This window comes from Gigantopelta aegis, chromosome 10, assembly GCF_016097555.1.
Source record: "Gigantopelta aegis isolate Gae_Host chromosome 10, Gae_host_genome, whole genome shotgun sequence".
NCBI lineage: Eukaryota > Metazoa > Mollusca > Gastropoda > Neomphalida > Peltospiridae > Gigantopelta > Gigantopelta aegis.
Genome location: NC_054708.1, coordinates 18,547,256 through 18,567,164, shown reverse-complemented (window position 1 = coordinate 18,567,164; position 19,909 = coordinate 18,547,256). Strand labels below are relative to the sequence as shown.

The 19,909-nt window shown below is 35.6% G+C and overlaps 1 protein-coding gene across 2 annotated transcripts in view; it reads right to left on the bottom strand.

Annotated features, from left to right (window-relative positions):
- The window catches only part of LOC121382775 (whirlin-like), a 46,502-nt gene that overhangs the window by 6,157 nt on the left and 20,436 nt on the right, over positions 1-19,909 (bottom strand). Inside the window, exons 6-15 of one of the 2 annotated variants that reach the window (XM_041512367.1) lie at positions 19,111-19,162; positions 17,606-17,815; positions 16,098-16,193; positions 14,989-15,096; positions 13,795-13,869; positions 12,319-12,468; positions 11,389-11,625; positions 9,774-9,859; positions 8,423-8,446; positions 5,223-5,400 (exon numbers count right to left, since the gene is read on the bottom strand). In XM_041512367.1, coding sequence (XP_041368301.1) covers positions 5,223-5,400; positions 8,423-8,446; positions 9,774-9,859; positions 11,389-11,625; positions 12,319-12,468; positions 13,795-13,869; positions 14,989-15,096; positions 16,098-16,193; positions 17,606-17,815; positions 19,111-19,162 — 1,216 coding nt within the window. The remainder of the gene's footprint in view (positions 1-5,222; positions 5,401-8,422; positions 8,447-9,773; positions 9,860-11,388; positions 11,626-12,318; positions 12,469-13,794; positions 13,870-14,988; positions 15,097-16,097; positions 16,194-17,605; positions 17,816-19,110; positions 19,163-19,909) is intronic. The other variant, XM_041512368.1, reaches the window with a different exon arrangement.

Genomic DNA, 19,909 nt, shown 5'->3' with positions numbered 1-19,909 from the left:
TCGGAAGCTGTCAACATGACTGCTGATTGTAAATAATTACCAAGAGGCTAGGTAAGCTTGTATTGTGACAAACAGATGCTGTCACCTAAGCTCTACACCTGGTCAAATCAATCAATATGACTGTGAACAAACTTTGGACTTGCTTGATAGAAAAACATCAAAGTGAATATTTGATTAATCAAAGGCAGCACATTGTAATTTTCTAGGTTTTTTATATTTGCTTCTACAGATCTATATTAAATGCAATCTTTAAGTTTACACACCGTTTCTGTAAATCAATACAGCTACAGATTTACACAATTTTGCTTTCTGAGATTTACACTTCTGTAATTCTTCACATTTTAATTTTTTTTTTATATCTACACTTTGTTTCTTGATATCTATATTGCTCTACTTGATCTAGACACTTAATTTTTAAAAATATTTTTTTGGAGTGTATGTGGTTTTTAAAAAATATATATACTACTGATAGTATATCAAAGACCGTGGTATGTGCCATCCTGTCTGCGGGATGATGCATATATAAAAGATCCCTTGCTACTAATGGAAAAATGTAGCAAGTTGTCAAAATAACTAAATGTTTGATATCCAATTGCCGATGATTAATAAAATCTATGTGCTCTAGTGGTGTCATTAAACTAAACAAACTTTAACTTTTTAACTTTATTTCGAGAGCTGTAATTTTATCCCTGGCTTTTGCTTAATATTCCATTTAGTCACACTGAAACAAAATAGAATATATTACTTATTTACGCACAAGACAGGTGTCCTATAATGTATTTCTAATAAATTCAGAATAGCAGGGCTCACACTGGAAAATTTTTTGGTTTAGCCAATTTTCATAAATATAGAGTATTTCCATGAAAATTATTAAAATGTGGTTAATTTAAAGAAGGGCGGGAAGTAGTCCAGTGGTACAGTGCTCACTCAATGCGCGGTCAATGTGTGATCGATCCCTGTCGGTGGCTCCATTGCACTATTTCTCGTTCCAGCCAGTGCATCATGACTGGTATATCAAAGGCTGTGGTATGTACTACCCTGTTTGTGGGATGGTGCATATAAAAGATCCCTTGCTGCTAATCGAAAAGAATAGCCCATGAAGTGGAGACAGCGGGTTTCCTCTCTCAATATCTGTATGGTCCTTAACCATATGTCTGACACCATATAACCATAAATAAAATGTGTTGAATGTGTCGTTAAATAAAACATTTCTTTGTTTAATTTAAAGAATATTTTATTAGCCAAAGTGTAAACATTTTAGCCATTTTGTATAAAAATTAGCAATTGGCAACACACAGGGTGAGCCCTGCAATGGGCATTGGACAAAACCAATTTCAATATTCTTAATTGACCATCACCACACGAGACCTACTATATGTACCAGAGGATGACCAAAGTACATTTGTACACTGTAATACTATATTCTATGACATTCTGCTGCAATTATAAAAGCAGACCTTTCCATTCATCATGACAACAACAGATAACAGCACTGACATATAGATCTTGTTGATACCATTATTTGCGTTTCCATAGAAACAGACATCAAATGATAGAATTTCTCTCTTAATTTCTGATACGTAGTGCTTCACATAAAAGGACAAATAATTAGAGTAAAGCAGCAGATAATGAGGGTTGGTGTTAATCAATACTTTCTGAGGTAATGACCATGGTTAACAATAAGCAAACAGAAAACTGCTGCAATATGAGTAAATATTACAGAATAATGATTTTAAAAAGAAATGTGCAGGGACACTAGCAATACCCGGTAACTAAATCGGCATGGTTTAGCGACTCAGTCTGTAGAGCACTTGTCTGAGGTGCTTTCATCATAGAATTGAACCACCTCACATAATGAACACCTCTGGACATCACAAGCTATTTCTCGCTCCAGCCAGTGCACCACGACTGGTATATCAAAAGGCCGTGGTATGTGCTATCCTGTCTGTGGGATGGTGCATATAAAAGACTCCTTGCTGCTAATCGAAAAGAGTAGCCCATGAAGTGGCGACAGCGGGTTTCCTCTCTCAATATCTGTGTGGTCCTTAACCATATGTCTGACGCCATATAACCGTAAATAAAATGTTTTGAGTGCATCGTTAAATAAAACATTTCCTTCCTTCAAAAGCTATTTACTAATGTATGAAATAATTTATAATTTAAAACTCAATTAAGCCTACTACAACTCCAGCAGTCACAACCAGTAATACAACATGCTTCCAATGGAGCTATGAATAGTGGATGTTTAATATTCGTGTAATATATGATTAATGTTTCACCGAGTGAAATTTGTAACCATATCATACAACTGTGATAACAAATTATTCCCATTCCACAAAATCTAGAAGCCCTGGGGATGGTGCGTATTAAAGACCCTTTACTTATTAAGAGGGTCTCCCCTAACACTAATTACTAAATGTTTGACATCCAGTAGCCATTGATCAATTACTGTAGAATACTTTATTTTCATGTGGAATTTATTTTCGCATTTTTCGCGTATGAATGAAATTCGTGAAAATATATTCCACGCGAAAATAAAGGCTGACCAAAAATATAAAAAATATGTAGTCTCGTTCAACTATGCCACATTATTTCCGATGTACTAGGCTAGTAGGAAAAAAGCGGTGCTCCACGAGTCTACCAGGGGTGGGGAAAAATAAAATTGTCAATCGGTCCCACTTGATGTCATCATTAACGGAGGGGGGAGGGGGGAGGGGGGTGCGAGTGGAAAAAAGAATGGAATAAAAAATTTTTTTTTATCACATCAGTGAAAAAACCAAACACAAATTGTATATATATTTTACATAATGGAATAAATAATATAAAGAAGGAATAAAAGTTATGAATTTAAATCCCATATATGTATAAAAAGTACCAGTATTCAGTACGGTGTCCTGAAAATTAATAAAAGATCGCACCGTTGAAGTGTTTGACAGCCTGAGCCAGCACATGTTTAGACAAAGAGATTAATAACGTCATCGCTGATTGGATGAAATCTGACCTCTACTGGCTCTTGAGATAACCTGTACATGTAGCTGTTCTGCTTACTCCCACTCGTTGACAAAAAAGTGGAAACCTTTTCTTAATTTTAAAATCCTTTTATAATTATTGGATAGACTACATTGAACAGTCAACAATAAATACATTTATAAATTATTTCAGTATATTTTATGCTATTTCAAGCAGTTTGTATTGCACAAAAGTCTCTTGTTTCGGACTAGGACACTCGACCCGATAAAGCTCCATACATAGGTGTTGACAGGTGTTGATTGTAACCAGTTGCAAACTCTGGGTCCTTTGTTTTAATTGGAGTGTATGTAATACCTTGATGGCTCTCTCGCCAAGAATGGTGTTATTGTTAACGTCTCTTTAATCGTTTGACCGGCTCAGCAACTTTGACAAAATTAATGTCTAGCCTAGTGGCTGTGGATTGACACTACTGTAGGTCCGACTTCAGTGACAGATGATATATACTTAGGCAGACTTTAAAATCACAGATGTCTGAAACACCAGCCATATTGACCACTATTTATTTATTATTTTACATCATGCATGAGATACCGATGTCTGGGCAGGCCGGTCCACTTGACGGATAAGAATTTGTTCCAATAATAGAAATGGACAGGTGCTTCGGACCGACAAGAATGACAAAAGTGGGACCGGCAAACACACGTTTTTAAAAAATAATTTCGGTCTCAAAGATCGAGAATCGGTCCCAGACCGGGAGAAAAGGGCTTTTCCCCACCTCTGGAGTCTACACATGTTCAACGACGGAAGTAAACATGCACAATCACAGTATCTTAAAGGGACACACCCTAGTTACGGCTAGTTGTTAACCATTATGGCGTTGTTTTTCGCTATTAAACCAATTTTTTCACAAATAAAATTGCACTTTACTTACCGTTTATTATTTAGAATATACATTTCCATTCACCTGAATTGTTTTTTGGTAATCCTGGTTTTTGTAATACCACAAAATGCATTTTCCGTATTTCATAAAATCGCACGCACATCTGAGAAAAAAACGTTGAGCAGACAAGGTCTAATCTATTTTTAGAGGGGATATTTCCATTTCAATGTCACAGACGTTGGTATATCACGTGATCGTTATCATTTTGGTTCGGTTTGTTTTCTCATGCACGGTTCACGCAATCAACATACGATTTGTTGTTGTTCATTTGCGAGATTTTTCTTCACAGTTCGTGAACATTTTCAGTAACAATAAGGTTCAGACAAGTGTCTCAATACAAAACGTTACAAACCCTTAAAACCAATAATTTTGCTAAGTCTTACGATATCTGGAGAGGGGATACAACCAGGACAGAACAGTTGGAACATGTCCAGGAGAGGTGAAAGAAACGCACCCCAAGTCTGTGAAATTTGTCGTGACGTAGGCATTGTTGTGCTTCGAGCGACATCTACTGGTGACATCAGAATACTAACTTTCAAAATTATTTCAAGCAATTGGGACATGGGGATTCCCATGGTATTTATCGATATAAAACCTGCTTTTTCACTCCATTTGATAAAAACGTGATCTAAGTGTGTTACAGGTTTGTAGATTAACCAAATTATAATTTATTTTCACTGGATGGAACTAGGGTGTGCGGCTTTAAAAATGTGGAAGTGAAAAAATCCGGACTAGGCTATGTTCAGATGTTTCACAATTTTATTTATAGTACACGTCGCTACTTTACTCTAATCACAAACAGTTTTGAACTAGTATTTTGAAGGCAATAAATATTGTTTCAATCAAACTTAAGTTACCGAGTACTAGTAGCTTGTGCCTTCAAATTTTGTTTTGTTTGTTTTCGGTTTTTGTTTTTATAACAATTATAAGGATTAAGAAAAACTGCACGCGGTAAGCACCTTCTGTAAGCTTATTAATTTGTAAACAATAAAGTCTTGATTGGTTAAAGCAGGAAAACTATTGTTTTATGTGTATAGCACTCGTGTGTACATGTAGGATTAGTTCTACAGATTAGTGCAACAACCGGCAAAACTAACTTCCATTTTTAAAACAAAATTATTGCCATCTGTACTTCGTTTTTTTATTGATGGGGGTTGGGGCTTTTCATATGCTAATTGTGGAGCACTGGTTAGAATGAAAAAAATCTAAAGTGGTCTGTTCATATGTTTGATCCAGCAACCGATAGCATCTAGGAAGTCGGATACACTGAACATGGGTCAAACTCTTATCAAACTGAAGAAAAACGGCAAACCTTGCGTGGTGGTTTCCGAGGCCTCTTCTTGATGACTGCGTACAGAGAATCCTGGGAAGTGGATGTCTGTGGATCCGCCTCGTAATCCGGGAGGGGTTCAGGGTCATCACGGGGGACTGGAGGTGGTTCATAATCGGGCACAGGCTCTGTAGTGTCTTCTTCAGTCGAGATAGTTACCCTGGAAAAAAAAGAAAAAAGAAATGTTTTATTTAACGACGCACTCGACACATTGTATTTATAGTTATATGGTGTCACACATTTGGATAAGACCACACAGATATTGAGAAGGAAATCCGCTGTTGCCACTTCATGGGCTACTCTTTTCGATTAGTAGCAAGGGATCTTTTATATGCACCATCCCACAGACAGGATAGTACATGCCACGGCCTTTGATATACCAGTCGTGGTGCATTTGGCTGAAACGAGAAATAGCCCAATGGGCAAACCGACTGGGATCGATCCCACACTGACCATGCATTGAGTGAGCGCTGTACCATTGGGCTACGTCTCGCCCCTAGTTACCCTGGAAGGGAAAACGGAATGTTTAACAACATTGCAGGACATTTTTAATTAACGTATGCGGACATGGACAACCTATTAACATGTCCCTATCCTATGAAAAGGTTCAGGCACATACTTCTGGGTCCAATCTTTGACAGTGCCAGTGGCCAAGTCCATTTGAGATGGGTGAAATTTGCAATACAAATGTAGTAAATTAAAAATTAAACATGTCCGGACTAAATTTAAAGCCAAATCTAAAAATAGATCAATTGCTCAGTCAAAATGTTGAAGTTGATTTGAGCATTTTGAACAGGCAGCAAAGTATATGTGTGTCATATAATAAAAATAAGGATAAATAGTAATCTGGAAAAATGGCCAAAACTTTTTAAATCCTACTAATGCCCCATTACTTAACTGTCATTTGGTGTTTGGTATATGATCATTGTGATCATTCAGTTTTACAGCTATGGTAGTTTTCAAAAACCACCAGATTTAGAAACCAGTGTAAAATGTATCACTTTAGGTTAGGTCACTACTCAAGGCACATGTGTTTAACCAAGTGGGTGGCACGTAGCCCAGTGGTAAAGCACACGCCTGATGCACAATCGGTCTAGGATTGATCCCCGTCGGTGGGACCATTGGGCTATTTCTCGTTTCAGTCAGTGCACCACGACTGGTATATCAAAGGCCATGGTATGTGCTATCCTGTCTGTGGGATGGTGCATATAAAAGATCCCTTGCTAATAATGGAAAAATGTAGCGGATTTCCTCTATATGACTGTGTCAAAATGACCATATGTTTGACATCCAATAGCCGATGATTAATACATCAATATGCTCTAGTGGTGTCGTTAAACAAAACAAACTGTTTAACCATAATATACATAAAGACAATTTAAAGATTGTAATTAGTCTAGATTTGTCTTGTGTATCTTCACAGATCACAATTCCCAAGTAATAAATAGAGATTATTATACGAGCTTGTGTGTTGTACTGACGTCGCTTCCCAAAATTACGTCATTACACTTGTTATTACACGTGTGCTTCATATGATTATATTAACTTGGTTACGTTGAACCATATGAATAATAAATATGAGTTTTAAAGACTATTCAAATATATATAAAGTTGTAATTAGGTGCAACATGTAGATAGAATGAGATTGGGGAAAAGGTACCCAATTATGCTCTTTCTGTTAACAATGAAACTATATTGGGACTGGGCCTAGACTTAAAAAACTTTAGACTCTCTAGAGATTCAAATCTGTTTGCTACTATGTAGTAAATTGATTTCTCTACTTTTGCATTACTTTATGTTAAATATAATGTGCAGTGTTACCATTAGTAGGAGGCAGGCAGTGATTTTTGCCAACTATTGTCACATATTGTTCATGCTTACAGTTATAAACCTCTCTACATTCAATAAATATAGCCATCTGCTTTTCTCAAACAGCCTCCTGTTTTCAAAGTTTAATGAACACCCTCAGTATATATGCAGAAATCATGTTTTTAAATGGGTGGTATGTAGCCCAGTGGTAAAGGGATCGCTTCATGCGCAGTCGGTTTGGGACTGATCACCGTTGGTGGGCCCACTGAGCTATTTCTCATTCTCATTTCACGACTGGTATATCAAAGGCCGTGGTATGTACTATCCACTCTGTGGGATGACACATATAAAAAATCCCTTGCTACTATTGGACAAATGTAGCGGGTTTCCTCTCTAAGACTATATGTCAAAATTACCAAATGTTTGAAATCCAATAGCCAATGATTAATAAATCAATGTGTTCTAGTGGTGTCGTTAAACAAAACAAACTTTATCATGTTTTTAAAAACAAATTCAGGGCAGATTCATTGAGACAGTTCAATAGAGTGCTCTCCCATATTCCTATACTGACTGGCAGGTGATGACGTGATGAAGTAACACTAAGAAATTAATGAATGAATTAGTATGCAAATCACTGTTGATTCTCTACACAACTGATTCTATGACGAAAAAAGAAATGTTTTATTTAATGAGGTCAGGTTAGGCGATAGGGATTAACATGCACATTCAGAGCAAGCTGTTTTAGCGCACACCTGTCATGGGCACAGGTGCCAGCCTAGGCCAGCTCCTCTGTTCAGGACAGGAAAGGTTGGGGTGGGTGGGAGAAGGGACCACCTGCATTGGCAGGTGAAAGAGAGCACCAGCAGCCCGACGAGAGTTGGTAACAGGCTGGGGGTTAGTTTTGGTAGGATTAATGCCAAAGGGAAAAAGATGCACAATTTCAATGAAGGAAATTTGGCACATTTTTTACTGGTCCACCAAATTGGAAAGGGGGGGCTATATATGTTTTGGAACTTAGTTTACCAAGGGTAGCTTGTTACCGGGACCTAGTTGGTGTTGAGATGTCACCCTATTTAATGAAGCACTTAGCATGCTTTTATGAACAGTTATATAGTATCAAACATATGGTTTAGAACCACACAGAGAAGAAACCTGTTTTTGCCACTCTATGGGCTATTCACAGGATATTTTATATGACCCATATCACAGACAGGACAGTACATTCCACTGTTTTAATGTACTGTGAGTTACACTGGAATTCTGCCCATGCTGATGTATTAATGTAACAACAAACAGTCCTGTTTGTAACACGCAGTGACATCGTGCAATAAAAACCAAAACTACATGCTGACAATGTGATTATTTTTACAAACCTCTTTTTTCTGTCAGACCCCTCTCTGTAGCAACAAATAGAATAATAACTGATCAAGATAATTGTCTGAATTGATAAGCTAATACCTAATTCAATTTATTGCTTTTAAAAATCAAAATATCTTACAAAATATATCATTTACGATCATACTATTCACACGATTATAATATTGATGAACTAATTAAATTAAGTATAACATTGGTATTGTTTAATTTCAAAACTCAGATATATATTAAAAACATGTATATATTGATGAACTAATTAAATTAAGTATAACATTGGTATTGTTTAATTTCAAAACACAGTAAATGGTTTGGGATGAACTAACACTGATAATACTATGAGCACTTGATCACTGAATGGTACTCGTTTGATTTCATGCTTTCTAGAATGTAAATATTGCACTTAATTGTTAAAAATACAGTGCAGCTAAATAAATGGATGTAAGTCATGGATTTTAGCAATGGCACACTTTTTGCTGCTGGATAAAATTTATTGCCATTTACTGGTTACTGGTTAAAAATTGCTTTTGGCAGGCTCACAATTGCCATAGGTGAGCAGTTTGCCTACAGAAAAAGCATTTCAAAATTTTCTAAAGTTACAAGTTCTTAAATTCAAGCATTGAAAATACATTACTGAAGATCATCTGGATATGTTTCTATGTCATCAAAATAATAATCTCACTCAAGGCCGTTAAACAAGCCAGTAGGAACTGGGGGATGGCCGGTGCCTCTACTTAAAAGACGAAAATATGCACTGGTGTAGGAAGTGGGGAGTGGGGAGGGGGGGGGGGGGGGCAAGGGGGGCTAATGCAGCGATGTTTTTTTATATATTTATACATGTATTTACATATATATATATGTATTTGTGTGCACCCCCTCCCCACACGTTTTGGCACCTTCCTATGCCCATGATATAAGGGGTTTGTTTTCTTACTCCATATCCATATAAATAAAGATCAAAATCTGGCTTGGGACCCCTTCCCCTACACACTGTGCCCCTTGTACAAAAGATCATGTCCACCTCCAGATATCATTCCTATTAAAATATGCCAAGCTTATCAAAATATTGCATTCAAGGTCATCATACTATTAAAAGGTCATCATACTATCTAAAAGTAATCATACTGTCTAAAGGTCATCATACTGTCTAAAGGTCATCAAACTATCTAAAGGTCATCATACTATTTAAAAGTCATCAAACTATCTAAAGGTCATTAAACTATCTAAAGGTCATCAAACTATCTAAAGGTCATCATATTATCTAAAGGTCATCAAACTGTCTAACAGTTACCATGATAGTTCACTTGAGTCCCCCAATATCAGGTGAACTGAAACCACTATTACACTCACCTCTGTAAAGCAGGCGCAGCGAGGTTGTCTGCATTGTGCAGTGCACAGATCTCAACACCACTGTCATCACTGGGGTTATCATCACCCTGTTCAAATAAAAAATATAATGTTTTTAAAATAATCAGTTTACTACAACAATTATTATACCTTTATATTCAGATGCAAATATGTGAATTAAGTGACTGTTAACCATTAGCGTACAAGACTAGTGCTGGATCAAAATATCAAATTTGTGCAATAAATTATACAGATATTTGGGCAAAATGAGCTAACCTGAGACTTTTTTTACAATGTATTTCCATCATTCTACCCTCAAAATTAGTTGTAATCCATGTAAAATGCTTAGTGATTCGTTTGCAATCCTATATAGCTGTTTGGTAGTAATGCTAATATGAATAAATGCTATTATCCAGATTCAGGCATTTTTTACAAAATGGTGTTCTATGACGTTACATTATAAAATTAAAAAGCATGAAATCAAACAAGTACCATTCAGTGATCAAGTGCTCATAGTATTATCAGTGTTAGTTCATCCCAAACCATTTACTGTGTTTTGAAATTAAACAATACCAATGTTATACTTAATTTATATTGCTGTGATTGGTCACCTCAGATACCTGGATTGGTATCCAAGGTGTTCACCCCTGCACCACTTTGAGGCTCGGCAATTAAGACTTCAGTAGGGGCACCAATCAGTGATCATAGTATATCCATGTTTTATTTTATTTAATTTAATTAGTTCTATTATTAAAACTTCTATTGTTGAAGAGGCACTTCAAGCTTTAAAAAAAACACATATCAAGGGAGATAAGTTCGTAAAATATAACCTTGCTTCTTTAGCCCAAATAAAAGACATATGTATACAATGTTATGCAAATCATCCAGTATTGTATGTAGTTAAGTTACTGAGTAAAACATTTACCAATCAAAAACTTGTCTACACTGGCATAGTGTGGTCTAGACCTGGTGGGCGTTCAAACCTAGCAGACCCTTTTTTCTCCCATCCCTAGCCATGCAAGACAGGCGTACTCCATGACGTCAGCCCATGCAAAACAAATCGGTCTTGCATGACCACGTGACTTCTGTTGTTTGAGCTGATAGTAACATTGGGTGACGACATGTAAACGGCATAATAACACAAGAAATGCTCTTTATATTTCATAAAAACAAGGAAACCTGCTGTCATAATGAAATTATACTATCATTTTCAGTTTATACTTTTAGTATAAACCATTTTTGGGTACGATCTTTTCAATGATTATATTATGATTATTTTATTTCAAGATAAAAAAAAAATGTCGGTTTTTCACATTTTCCCAAAATGTTTGTTTTTCATATACTGGATGAGAGAAAAATAATCCTCCATTATGTATCGTATGAGGGACAGGGCTATTCCACCATCAGGTTCCCCTCAGGTGGAATAGTCCTGTCCCACATGGACACATATGAAGGATTCTTTTAGTCTACAGTTTCCCTGGGCACCTCTATGAATAGTCTAATATTGACTGTAAAAATTATTTTAGCCAACCCCCCTCCCAGCCTACGCCCCTGATGTCTACATAAAAGCTACAAGTTAATTAGTTTACACAATTTAAATATTGTTAGTAAATCCCACCTTTCCTGTCTGGTGAACCTGTGCAGTTGTAGTGTTCTTTGCTGCTGTAGTTGATGATGTCATCACTGTTGATACCGGTGGTGTGAATCGAAATGATGGAATAGGTGAACGAGATGGTAATGGTGATTTTGACCTTGACCTTACCCTTGAATGGAGATATTTGGGCTGGGTCAAATTAACAGTCATTTTTTTTTCAGGACGTGGTGACGTTCGACCCTTGGAGCTTACAGGTTCTACCTGAACAAAAATTTAAAACTTTCAGTACAAACCTAAACCCACAAAGCAAGTCTGGTATTTAAATGTACCGGAGTATAGCGAGCATAAAAAATACTGTAAAACAAAAAAATATTTAGAATTGGGATCCTTTTGTCTATTTCCTAATGAAAAGATATTAAAAATATTTTCAGAACACCATTATTATTAATTATTTGTTATAAATTATAATAAAACTAGTGTTAGTGTTAGAGACTAATTTAAAAATTATAACTATACAGTGAAACTCCTCTAAACCGGACACCCTTGGGACCAACTAAAAAGTCTGGTTTTAAGAGGTATCCAGTTTAGAGAGGTTCTCTTCTGTACATATATTTAAAAAGGGACCATGAAAAACATCAAGTTTTGAGGGAATTCCGGTTTACAGAGGGTCTGGTTTTGAGAGGTTTCATTATATAAACCTGTGCAGTTGTAGTGTTGGCCATAAGTGATTCCATCACTGAAAACAAGGAAATTGCTTCAAACTAGTTTTAAACAAGATCTTTTTTCATCAGTTAACTCTGAAATAGGTCAAATAAAAAGTATGTTTTCAGGGCTTTAAATTAAGGTTTCCCTATAGCTGATGTTCGCCAGTTACCAATGATTTATGGCACATATACTTCATTTCTTTAACTAACTATAACTAGGTTTATAACAGGTTATAAATAATGGACCAACCTCTGGAAGGTGATCGGGTAACTGATCATTCCCATCAAGCAGTTCTTCATTCCCATCATACTCTATTTCATTCCCATCATACATCTGCTCATGCTCATTGTTCAGATGACCGAGAGACAGGTTTAACGACTTGTTATTTCCTGGTAATGCCTGTTAAAACAAAAATTAATTACATACTGAGAGTACTGCTAAAGCAATACATGTCCCCTACCAGGCACAACAAGTTTTTGTAATCCCTAAATTCAAGGGCCATAACTCTGTGAAAAAAATTGATAAATCACCATGAAAGTTAAACTTGATCTATAACAGTAGGTCAGTTTCATCTTAATGTCTTCAGGCATTGCCAAAATAAAAAAATGTCTGGAATTTTTTTTTCCATATCTCCTTAGTTCAAGGGCCATAACTATCAAATAAGTGTAAATGGCCATGAAAACTTGATCTGTAACGGTACATGGTAAAGCTATACACAAAATTTCAGCTCAATATCTCGAGGCATTGTTGGACCAGTAGGTGATTAATAACATACTGAACTATCTAGCCATCAGATGTCAAAGTAATAGTCAATCATAGATTATATACAAACAATGACATTTGGAAATAGTTTCATTTTCCATTTAGGATGAGATTTGTCTGACTACTGATTAGTCAGAACCAATTATAAAAACAAGAAAAATTCATGACAAGACTTAAAACAATTTAGCTAAAGTTAAAGTTTGTTTTGTTTAACGACACCACTAGAGCACATTTATTTCTTATTCATGGGCTATTGGATGTCAGACATTTGGTAATTTTTACATAGTCTTAGAATGGAAAACCGCTACATTTTTCCATTAGTAGCAAGGGATCTTCTATATGCACCATCCTACAGACAGGACAGCACATACCACGGCCTTTGATATACCAGTATATAAAGTATGCATCTTTCAGTACTATACATTTGACACCCAGTAGCCAATGTGTTTTTCGTGCTGAAGAGTCGTTAAACGTTCATTCATTCTTTTAATACTAATTGTAGTTAATAAACATGAATCACACTACCTGTAAATGACAACTTTTGTAGTACTGCTTTATGGCATAAATTTCCAATATGCAATTACATCACAACTGATATAAAGAATAAGATAGAACTTCACGGTTGCTAGATTATGGTAGCCCCACTCCCATGGCTAATGATATTCAATGTTGGACTAGTAAATAACTACTATCGCCATGCCCAATGGCTAGTGAAAAAAAGAAGTTGTCAAATGCTGTATTTAAGTTTATTTATTAAACATGAATATCCTCTCCCCAAATCTAAGGGTTTATAAGCTCTATCTTCCACTTTATGTGACATATTTGATTATTACTATGAGTAAAATTGTATTTACTTAAACGTACGGCTAGTGAATTTTTAATCAATGCTAGTAAATTTTTTAAATCACTGATCCCATGGCTAGTGATTTTGATAAAAATTCTAGAAGCGCTGATAAAACTTACCAAAGTCTTTCTTGTGGGAATTGAGTTGAACACCACTGGTTCCATCATAATGGTCTTCTTGTTGTTCAAACTTCTCTGAAGTTTAAAAGTGATAACTTCAATATAATTGAATCATAATGATAACTAAAATATTTTAATTTATTTTAATGACAACCACCATATTTAATTTTATTTTGATGACATTACACATCATAACTGAACTTGATTTAGTGATACCCTGTCTTGAACAGAAGTAAATGCAGGCATTAGTTAATGGGTAGGCCATGTGTTGACTGAATATTCGAACTAACAAAAGCCAGGACTGATGTTTGGAGAACAAAAAGGAATAAATAGGGCCAGATGGGCCACCTGAATCTGAATCTTGCCTTGGTGGTGTTGTGGTTAAGTCATCAGACATAAGGCTGGTAGGTACTGAGTTCACAGCCTAGTAATGGCTCCCACCCAGAGTGAGTCTTAATGATCCAATGGGTAGGTGTAAGACTACTAAATCCTCTTCTCTCTCACTAACCACTAACTCACTGTACTGAACAGACAGCCCAGATAGCTGAGGTGTTTGCCCAGGACAGCGTGCTTGAACCTTAATGGGATATAAACACAAAAATAAGTTGAAATGAAATAGTTGTGTTGAACATTTGTATCATATGCCTATGTCCAGTCTAACATTATAATGCAGGGGCATAGCCAGAAAACATTTAGCATTATGCATGCTGCTTCATTGGGAAAACTTAATTACTGAAAAAAGGAAAAGGATATTTTATAGAACAATTACAGACAGCCTCGACCTATTCCCGGATTTGTTTTGCATTACGCACGTACGTACTGTGCGTAATGGGCGCTACACCTTTGTAATGCCCATTGAGATCAGTAACCTCAAGAATTACAGTACATCATATAAAATGATCATACTGTGCAGAAATAAATAGTTCATCATTGATGGTAACTAGTTAAATTTTAAATATAAACTAAAATGTGTTTTGTGGTTTTAGGTAAAAACAGGGCTAGCTCTGCCACTCACCAAATTCGCCAATTTCGAATTTTAGTAACAACTGGCGAATTTTATTTTAATTTGGCGAAAAAAGTTCAAGTAATAATTGGTGTTTTGTAGGAAAATAACTCTGGGTTTTGGGTCTTCTTTTATAGATAATTTGGCCAAATGTTTTGCTCACCCAGAGCTAGCCCTGAAAAATATATTACCTCTGCTGAAAAGAGAGTTCTCCTGTTTTTGTCCTCAATAAATGGCTGTCCACTATCATGAGAGATAACTGATAAATTGTCTGGAATCACTGAATGTCTTTGTCCAATCTGAGAAAGAAAAATGTTCAGTAATATTTATATAAAATATATATATATTTTTAAATGTTTTAAAATGGACTTCACAAATTCTAATAACTATTAAAATATGAACTCTGTTAGTATTAATAATCATTGTAGGTCTTAGAGTTAAAATTAAGTTTGTTCATTAAACAAGATGAAAACAAAAGTAAATCTGATTTAGGTGTACTGTAAAAAATACATGTAATATACCACAGTTCAAAGTTTGTTTTGTTTAATGACACCACTAGAGAACACTGATTTATAAATCATTAGCTATTGGAAGTCAAACATTTGGTAATTTTGACATATAGTCTTAGAGAGGAAACCCGCTACATTTTTCCATTAGTAGCAAGGGATCTTTTATATGCACCATCCCACAGACAGGATAATACATGCCACAGCCTTTGATATACCAGTCATGGTGCACTAGCTGGAACGAGAAATAGCCCAATGGGCCCACCGACGGGAATCGATCTCAAACCGACCATACATCAAGGTTTACCATTGGGCTATGTCTTGCCCCCAGTTCAAAGTACCCCAAACTATAAATAGAACACTGAATACTGCCATGCTTGCCATTGATGAGATATTTGGCAGGATATGATGTCATAACGTGTTGTTTTATCTGGCCACTAAATTCAAGTCATTTCGTTTGATGTCCTATTAATGACCAGATGATTCAGACCTCATCATTTAAGGGGAATATCACTCCGAGACCAATTTAAGGAGAGTTATTTTAGCTCCCCTTAGTGGGTGAACTGTAAAGAAATAGTATATTAGAAAAGGTTTTAATTTCAGTGTTCAATATGGACATTTTAAAATAATTTCCCAAAACCTAAGGCTTCTCAAAATCTAAGTTAAATGGCTCCCCAAAACCTAAGTTAAATGGCTCCCAAAAACCTAAGTTAGGGGAGCAATCAATAACTCCCCTCAGTTATATTCACAGTGAGGTCTGCTAATTATGATCTGTCATTGACATCAATACCTACCCTTGTCAAGTCAGCTTCCTTGCGGAGAACAAGAGTGTCAAATCTATCAAGCTCTCGTGGGGTGATCAGAGTTCGGATATCGGACAACAGAGTGAACTGGGGAAGAAAAGCAGATATAAATTAAACTACAATACCAATAAATTTGATATACAACAACACCAATAAAACTTTTAAAAACCCACCCAAAATGTTAAAAAAAACTAACAAAAAACAACACCAAGCAGACAAAACAAAAACAGAAAAGAAAGAAACCCACATTCATGAGAGCAAGATGGACAGGCTTTAAATTGTAAGTAAACTGATACCATGTGTTTGAAATAACTGCTATGGAAATTTAAAAAAGAAAAAGAAAGAAAAAAAGATATATCAGTAGTTAAATTTATATCCTGAACAGAATTTACATGGACTCAGTCTGACTTGTACATTTGCATCAAATAACATTTTGAAAAACAATTTGATTCTTGCAGATATACAAATATTTATCATTATATTTTATTTTTTGAAGTGCATATCAGTACATTCATTTTCCATAATAATTTTACTTTTTTTCTTCAAAACCCCCAGCTCAATACATATACAATGATTCTATAGTAACTTGGTCTAACAAAAAATCATATTTATAATTTTATATTCAACACTTAAAACATTTTCACTTACCATAATTATATTTTTATCACACTATATCACTGCTGTAAGGAAAGTATCGAAATTTAATTCTTAATTTTACATTTAAATTTTCCAATGACCTTCACTCCCCAAAACACAAAATCCTTTAATTCAGATTCAGTCTGAATAGTTAATTTGCACCGAGGAGAGATTATAAATATTTGTTGAAGTCATTCTGAATAGATTTTTGAAAATCGTTTTTACATTAAGTTTATTTTAGATTGAGGTGTGAAGAAAATATGTTTGTAAAAATGTATAAAATTCCTTTTAAGAATTACCTTTTTTAAAGGTTAATTTGCAGTTGTAGTCAAATATTAGGAGATGACATTACGTTTGTTTTCATTTCCAGTAAAGGCTATTTCAAATTTATAACAACAAATTTCAACAAAGGACCAAGAGTTAACTTTCTTGAACAGTTTGTACGATTTTCTCTTAAATAGTGACATCATTTGTTTTATTTGTGTATAATATACGATGTATATACTAAAAACAGATAAAGTCTGGAATAACACTGGCATAGGAAGTGGGGCAAGGGGGCATGTGCCCCCCACTTTTCAGATATTGTGCTTTATATTTGTTTTATAATAGTGTAAACATGTGTAAATATAAAAGTGTGCCCCCCCCCCCCCCCACTTTTTGGCACTTTCCTACGCCACTGTTTGACCTAGGTAATTTAGGCATTTGAAGTAGGAATAACATGTTTTACTCGTTATTGGGAATAAAAAGTATACAAGAAAATACATATGCTCATAGTTCATAATTTTATTACAAAGTTAACCTTTAAAATTTAAAAAGCTGGAAATCGTCTACTAAAGTTAAACAAGTTGTATTTGAACCCTGACCTTTGCCTGAGTGTTGAGTAGCTCAAACAGGGCAGACACCAGACCATCAACTCCGACTGCTCCTTTCTGGTATTCGCGGAGGTAGTAACGCAGAGTGGCCTGCTCTGAATCATTGAGCAAGATGCGAGCCTGCTGGTCGATGACGTCATGTGACTGCCATGACAACCCCGTTCTCATCAGCTGAGATCCAGCTCCCTTCATGAAGCCAATCTACAGAAGGAAAGGAAGACATTTTGTAACATATTTTAAAGCGACAATCAAGTCAAATATGAGACTTATGTTGGAAAAGAAGCAAGGAAATGTTTTATTTAACGATACACTCAACATATTTTATTTAAGGTTATATCGTATCGGACATATGGTTATGAACCACACAGATATTGAGATAGAAAACCTGCTGTCACCACTTCATGGGCTACTCTTTTCGATTAGCAGCAAGGAATCTTTTATATACACCATCCCACAGACAGGATAGCACATATCATGGCCTTTGATATACCAGTCGTGGTGCATTGGCTGGAATGTTAGAAAGATGCATACTCGGACCACATACACATAGAGACAGTTTAACAAATGAAAAATTAGTATTGGTAGAATTAATTTAAAAAAAACATGATTGGCATAATAGCCATCACATTTGTACCATTTTATTTATTAAATATACCAATACACTTGTTGATATTAAGCAATAATGTGCATTATATAAAGCTGAATATGCATACCAGTCAAAAAGCTATTAGCTGTCTAACATAATGTACTTGCAGTCTTGCAACATAGAACAAGAAAAGACTCAGCCAGCACCACAAAGTCTATTCTTACCAATTAAAGCAAGGGATCTTTTACATTCTTAGACAGGACAGCACATACCACATCATTTAAAATATCAGTCAAGAAGGTCTGTGTTGTGTTCTGGAGCCTGAGCACTTGTGTGAACAATTTGATTGGTACCATTACCATGTATCATGTCACATTCATCTAACACTGAGCATAAAAACCAGTCTAATGAATGACCATGATCGCTTGCCCTTCTGAACATACATCAGGTTGGAATGAAAAGTTAAAGTTTGTTTTGTTTAATGACACCACTAGAGTGCATTGATTTCTTAAGCATCGGTTATTAGATGTCAAACATTTGGTAATTTTGACATAATATAGTCTTAGAGAGGAAACCTGCTACATTTTTCCATTAGTAGCAAGAGATCTTTTATATGCACCATCCCACAGACAGGACAGCACATACCACGACCTTTGATATACCAGACATGGTGCACTGGCTGGAACAAGAAATAACCCAATGAGCCCACTGACAGGAATCGATCCTAGTCTGACCGCACCTTAGGCGAGCACTTTACCATTGGGCTACGTCCCATCCATTCAGTGCTTGTGTAGGGATTTGCTAATGGGTAAAAAAGCTAATTTATATTGATGCTTTTGCATTAGATTTTTGAAATGTATATATGATTTGGTAACAAATTCTCCAAGCCAAAACATATTTGTATATTTACCGTGTTGTAACTGTTAGGAACGTTGTTCAGGCTGTCAAGGCTGGCTGATAATCTGTGAGAAAATTAAAAATAATTTACATAATGAGATAATGGTAATTGATTAAGACTGGTAGATAGATCCAATTAATTACAGTTTATTAGGATTAGTTGTTCAGATAGTACTAAACCAAATAACTCCCAGCTGGGTCAAAGTTCGAGGTACACCGAACTTTTGATAGAGAAGTGAACACCACAAGTCCTGTGATTGGTGATAAATGTGAGTGTGTTGGTTGTAATAGTTTCATCTGGGCAAAAAATGTATGCAATTTTATTTCATCTAGTACCACTGTGTCAAGTAGCCTTGTGCTTGAAACATGTACTGGGTACCTGTAAAAAAAAAGTACTCAAATTTTGTGCGGAACTAGGGTAGTCATAGACGCTACCTGTTATCGCAGAAATAAGCAGCTTGACTCCCAAATTTTTTCTGATTCATGCTGCAGGTAGGAGTTTTAGCCACATATGTTACTATTGTCATCTGTGGAATTTGATTTGGTAGTATACACCCTATAACACTAAAACGAGGTTTAAAAAAAAAAACCTCAGTTCCAAATGAAACCATTTTTTAAAAACTATATTTAGAACATTGCACCCAATGTATGTTCTTTGGCTATATACAGTGGAACCCCTCTAAAACAGACACCCACAGGGATTAATAAGAACTCTGGTTTTAAGGGGTATCCAGTACAGAGAGGTACTGATGTTTAAAAAGGGACCATGAAAAACAACAGATCTTAGGGGGTGAATTTCCATTTTACAGAGG